The 6,767-nt window shown below is 27.5% G+C and overlaps 1 protein-coding gene across 1 annotated transcript; it reads right to left on the reverse strand.

The window, feature by feature from the left end:
- Positions 1-417: 417 nt before the first annotated feature.
- Positions 418-6,013, reverse strand: LOC142240516 (gamma-butyrobetaine dioxygenase-like). Its single transcript, XM_075312218.1, has 4 exons — positions 5,426-6,013; positions 5,236-5,362; positions 4,468-4,776; positions 418-830 (listed from the first exon to the last, which is right to left on the reverse strand). Exons 1-4 carry the CDS (start codon positions 5,970-5,972, stop codon positions 506-508), a joined length of 1,308 nt encoding a protein of 435 aa, XP_075168333.1. The 5' UTR covers positions 5,973-6,013; the 3' UTR covers positions 418-505.
- Between the last annotated feature and the right edge of the window lie 754 nt (positions 6,014-6,767).

Here is a 6,767-nt window from a genome sequence, read left to right on the forward strand (position 1 = left end):
TCCTTGTTATACAGATGTTTACAGATGTATGTGTATGTGTGTAAATGTTTGATATATTTGCGTATGTCTTATTGTCCTTTGTTGCATATATGATCATCACTGGTGTTGAGTGAAAAGTAATGAAAACAATGAGTTAGTGAATAATTCCATGCAAAGTTAATAAGTGCGTTATGTTGGGGTTGATTATGAATCTCTAAGCTGTGACATATTAAATCAATCCTGTTTTTTGCCTTTTTGACTAAAATTTTTACTTGAAATATTTTATTTCAGTAAGAGATTTTTGATTATAATTTTATCAATATCTAAAAATATTGATATAAATCGGTATCTTCACCTAGAATAAAATGCTGATAAACAAAAGCCAGCGTTTTTAACATATCTGAAACAATTTTTAAATATATGAAAATTGTCCTTAAATTAAATTTTAAAATTTTATTTTGAACTTTTAACTTATATCAATAACAATTTTAATTCTAAAATCTTTGTTTTTAATTAAATTATCAAATCAGAAGTTGTCTTTTTCCAAAGCTTTACTCAACACCCTTCTCTTCGAATGAATTGTATCCCAATCGACAAAAGCTCCCATAATGTGACGAACATTATTCTTGCTATCATCATAGCCCGTACGGCCATGGACGACGCGTAGATTATTGAAAGCCAAAATATCACCAGGTTGCGTTTTAAAAGTCACAGCCTGTTCATGAGCCATACGAACAAAGAGTGAGTTTGCTCGATACCAAGATACCACCTTGTCGATATCGATGTTAAAGTGACTATCACGCTGGGGTATGCTGAAATTAATGCGTGTGTATTGGCCATCTTTATCCAAGCTAAAAAATTAAACATTAAATTAAAAAGTTAAATAAAAATGGAAATATTTCGAAGGTAAATTTGCGTAATATAAAGAATATGATATTGGGAACTATTATGGTAATAGTTTAATTTAAATTAAATTAAAACAAGTATATACGGCCGTAAGTTCGGCCAGGCCGAAGCTTATGTACCCTCCACCATGGATTGCGTAGAAACTTCTTCTAAACACTGCCATCCACAATCGAATTACGTAAGTTGCGGTAACGCTTGCCGATGGCAAGGCATATTAAAACCTCCTAACACCGTCTTCTAAATTGTATGTAAGTCCATACGTGTTATATATTAAATAAAAAAAGATCGATCAAATACGTATATAATTCAGTTTGACAAAATTTTCTATAGAAATAAAATTTTAACAAAATTTACTATAGAAATAAAATTTTCACAAAATTTTCTATAGAAATAAAATTTTGACAAAATTTTCTATAAAACTAAAATTTTGACAAAATTTTCTATAAAACTAAAATTTTGACAAAATTTTCTATAGAAATAAAATTTTGCCAAAATTCTCTATAGAAATAAAATTTTAACAAAATTTTCTATAGAAATAAAATTTTGACAAAATTTTCTATATAAATAAAACTTTGACAAAATAAAAATAAATAAATAATAAATAAAATTAGAAAACAAAAAATTCTATAGAAATAAAATTTTGACAAAATTTTCTATAGAAATAAAATTTTAACAAAATTTACTATAGAAATAAAATTTTCACAAAATTTTCTATAGAAATAAAATTTTAACAAAATTTTCTATAAAAATAAAATTTTGACAAAATTTTCTATAGAAATAAACTTTTGGCAAAATTTTCTATAGAAATAAAATTTTAACAAAATTTTCTATAGAAATAAAATTTTGACAAAATTTTCTATAAAAATAAAATTTTGACAAAATTTTCTACAGAAATAAAATTTTGACAAAATTTTCTATAGAAATAAAATTTTAACAAAATTTTCTATAGAAATAAAATTTTGACAAAATTTTCTATAGAAATAAAATTTTGACAAAATTTTCTATAGAAGTACAATTTTCACAAAATTTTTTATAGAAATAAAATTTGCACAAAATTTTCTATAAAAATAAAATTTTGACAAAATTTTCTATAGAAATAAAATTTTGACAAAATTTTCTATAGAAATAAAATTTTAACAAAATTTACTATAGAAATAAAATTTTCACAAAATTTTCTATAGAAATAAAATTTTGATAAAATTTCCTATAGAAATAAACTTTTGGCAAAATTTTCTATAGAAATAAAATTTTAACAAAATTTACTATAGAAATAAAATTTTGACAAAATCTTCTATAGAAATAAAATGTTAACAAAATTTTCTATATAAATAAAATTTTGACAAAATTTTCTATTGAAATAAAATTTTAACAAAATTTATTATAGAAATATAATTTTGACAAAATTTTCTACATAAATAAAATTTTGACAAAATTTTCTATAGAAATAAAATTTTGGTAGATTATTTTTGGCTCGAGTGGCAACCATGATTATGAACCGATATAGACCAATTTTTGTGTGATTGGAGATCGGCTATATATAATTATGGACCGATATCTGGGGATCGGTTTATATGGGGGCTATATATAATTGTGAACCGATGTGGACCAATTTTTGCATGGATGTTAGATACCATATACTAACACCACGTTCCACATTGAACCGGATCGGATGAATTTTGCTCCTCCAAGAGGCTCCGGAGGTCAAATCTGAAGAACGGTTTATATGGGTGGCTATATATAATTATGGACCGATGTGGACCAATTTTTGCATGGTTGTTAGAGACCATATACCAACATCATGTACCAAATTTCAGGCGAATTGGATGAAATTTGCTGTTCTTTGAGTCTGGGGATCGGTTTATATGGGGGCTATATATAATTATGGACCGATGTGAACCAATTTTAGCTTGGTTGTTAGAGACTATATACCAACACCATGTACCAAATTTCAGCCGGATCGGACGAAATTGGCTCCTCCAAGAGGCTGCGGAGTTCAAATCTGGATAACGGTTTATATGGACGCTATATGTAATTATGGAGCGATATGGACCAATTTTGGCACGGTTGTTAAAGATCATATACTAACACCATGTTCCAAATTACAACCGGATTGGATGAAATTTGCTTCTCTTAGAGGCTCCGTAAGCCAAATCGGAGGATCGGTTTATATGGGGGCTATATATAATTATTGACCGATGTGGACCACTTTTAGCATGGTTGTTAGAGTTCATATCCTGACACCATGTACCAAATTTCAACCGGATCGGATGAAATTTGCTTCTCTTAGAGGCTGCGCAAGCCATATCGGGGGATCGGTCTATATGGGGGCTATATATAATTATTGACCGATGTGGACCAATTTTTGCATAGTTGTTGGAGACCATATACCGACACCATGTACCAAATTTCAGCAGGATCGGATGAAATTTGCTTCTCTTAGAGGATCGGCAAGCCAAATTTGGGGGTCCGTTTATATGGGGGCTATACGTAAAAGTGTACCGATATGGCCCATTTGCAATATCATCCGACCTACATAAATAACAACTACTTTCAAGTCGATAGCTTGTTTGGTTCGAAAGTTAGCGTGATTTCAACAGACGGACGGACGAACGGACGGACATGCTCAGATCTTCTCTGAATTTCACCACGACCCAGAATATATATACTTTATGGGGTCTTAGAGCAATATTTCGATGTGTTACAAACGGAATGACAAAGTTAATATACCCCCATCCTATGGTGGAGGGTATAAAAAGATCGATCAATTACGTATATAATTCAGTTTGACAAAATTTTCTATAGAAATAAAATTTTAACAAAATTTACTATAGAAAAAAAATTTTCACAAAATTTTCTATAGAAGTACAATTTTCACAAAATTTTCTATAGAAATAAAATTTGGACAAAATTTTCTATAAAAATAAAATTTTGACAAAATTTTCTATAGAAATAAAATTTTAACAAAATTTTCTATAGAAATAAAATTTTTACAAAATTTTCTATAGAAATAAAATTTTGGCAAAATTTTCTATAGAAATAAAATTTTAACAAAATTTACTATAGAAATAAAATTTTCACAAAATTCTCTATAGAAATAAAATTTTAACAAAATTTTCTATAGAAATAAAATTTTGACAAAATTTTCTATATAAATAAAATTTTTACAAAATTTTCTTAGAAATAAAATTTTAACAAAATTTTCTATAGAAATAAAATTTTGACAAAATTTTCTATAGAAATAAAATTTTTACAAAATTTTCTATAGAAATACCATCCTATAGTGGAGAGTATAAAAATAAAAATATTAAATAGGATCAAATTAAATTTAAATACAATTCAATAAAAAAAATTAAGAAAATAATGATGTCTTCATATTATTTATTTTTTAGCATGTAAAATGTGATTGTGGCGAATTTTTTTTTATGGATAACATAAAAATCTATATTCTTAGCATGAAAAAAACAATTTCGAAAAATAAGCAAAAAATTATGAAAATCTCACAATTTCCCCCAATAAATCGAAGTTTTTCCACAAAAAAAAGGTATGATTTTAAAGTTTTTACTTTTTTATAATTTTACTCACTTTATTACAGGCGCTCTAAATATATTATGAAAAGATTCACCTTCATCCTGTCCTATATCACACCAATCTACCAAGGTATCACTGAGAATTTGAAAATATTCAGGATTCTGTTCTCTCAGTTGATTGGCCACATTATAGGCATCTGTTAGCATATTGGAACCACCTTCAGATTTCGATTGTTCCAGAGTATGTAAAATCGTAACACTAGGCTTATATTCACAATAGGGCATATCCGTGTGTAGGGGTAGAGGTTTGGAGAGATAGGCATAATTTCGGGCTGTTGAACGAAAGACCACACTGAATACTTCACTGTGAAAAAAAAAATAAAAATTTTCAGAATTGACAAAAATCCATAAAAATCCTTTACAATACACGGAAAAAAATTTCACGAAAATTTTTCCAATTAAAATCTTAATTGAGTTTTAAAAAATATTCAATTAAAAATTTAATTAATTCAACAAATTTTTTAATTGAAATAAAAATCAATCAAATAAATTAATAGTATCAATTTAATTTTTTAATTGATACTATAATTTCTGTGATTGAAGATATTTCAATTAAAACATTAACTGGATCAATTAATTTCGTGATTGAATCAGAAACAATTTTTTTTGTGTGCAGATCAAAATTTTTTCAGTTCTATTTATAAATCAATCTCTACACATTAATTGAAAGAAACTCAGTATTTCTGCTGGCTTATCTTTACCAGGAATATGTTATTAGAATTTTTCAAAAAAATTCCTTTAAATATCTTCCTCAAATTCTTACCCATATGCCGTCTTTCGTATAAATCCAATACGGTTACATAAATTCTTAATCACATCGGTTTCCAAAGGAGCATCCTTTAGCATACTAACACCCCAAATGGTTATGGTTTCTAGCCACTCATTAAGAGCTATAAATAAAACAACAATTAAAGTTAGAAAATTGCTTTACGATCTAATTCTAAGTGTCTTACCTGCATCATTTCCCATGACATCTTTGTATTGGAAAGTTTTTAAAATTTTCGAAAATTCTTGTTGACTCCAATATTTAGGTTGCGGCCGATACCAAGATCTCATATAAGTTTCTTGATGATCTTTGGAGAAATTACGCTCTTTTAACCATTGCAAGGGATACGTGGACTGATGATTATCTGACCATTGTATATGGATTTCTTTTGTGGCCTCATTAATTTGGATGTCTTCGGCTTTAACATCACAATCGAAATTTGTAGTCCAAGTCATGGGTTTTCGACTCATCGAATCCTGATGGAAACATTGATCACAACGGCAATTGTCACGTAACCAAACACTGGGAAATTGCATATCCTGATTCTGGGCTAGCACATCATTTTCGCGAACATAGATCATTTGATCTTTACCTCGAGCTATGGCAGCCAGAGATCCTTCATCTTTGGAAATTTCTTGAGCTTTAGCCGATAGATGTCGTATAGATTTACTCAAGGGACATGGTTGTTTGAGGATTCGTATAGCCAGTTTTAATGCTTGATTTGTAAGAATCATGGTATGAAGGAAGCCTCTTTTTTATTTAATTTTGGCACAACCAATTGATATGATGGCTTGGAAATGAATGTTTGATCAAATGCAAGTTTGCAATAAAAATCTTACAAACATTTTGTATTTTGAATTTGAAACCAGCTTGAAGGTCATTCTCTTGGTTTTTTTCAAATTTCTTATCAATTATGGTAATTGAATTATTGTTTTGATGTATTTATTTATTCTTTATTATTTATTTAAGTTTCTCGAAATTTGTCTATCAAGTGCATATGTATGTCTAATCACGTACCTATGTATGCTTCCACAAAGAGATATTGGCCTCAAATTCAACATAATACGTAGTTAGTATAAAGACCTTCTCAATTTCGCAAACCAATAGATGGATGATTGGATCACGGTTGTCACAGTTCGAAGAATTCTACCAAAAATGGTAGATTAATAGAATTCTTGACAAAATTTTCCTTTAGAACTAAAATTTTGACAACATTTTCTATAGAAATAAAATCTTGAGAAAATCTTCTATAGAAATAAAAACTTGAGAAAATTTCTATAGAAATAAAATTTTTAAAAAATTTTCTATAGAAATAAAATTTTGACAAAATTTTCTATAGAAATAAAATTTTGACAAAATTTTCTATAGAAATAAAATTTTGACAAAATTTTCTATAGAAATAAAATGTTGAGAAAATTTTCTATAGAAATAAAAACTTGAGAAAATTTTCTATAGAAATAAAATTTTTAAAAAAATTTTCTATAGAAATAAAATTTTGACAAATTTTTCTATAGAAAAAAAATTATGAC

The sequence above is a fragment of the Haematobia irritans genome, chromosome 5 (assembly GCF_050003625.1).
Source record: "Haematobia irritans isolate KBUSLIRL chromosome 5, ASM5000362v1, whole genome shotgun sequence".
Classification (NCBI taxonomy): Eukaryota; Metazoa; Arthropoda; class Insecta; order Diptera; family Muscidae; genus Haematobia; species Haematobia irritans.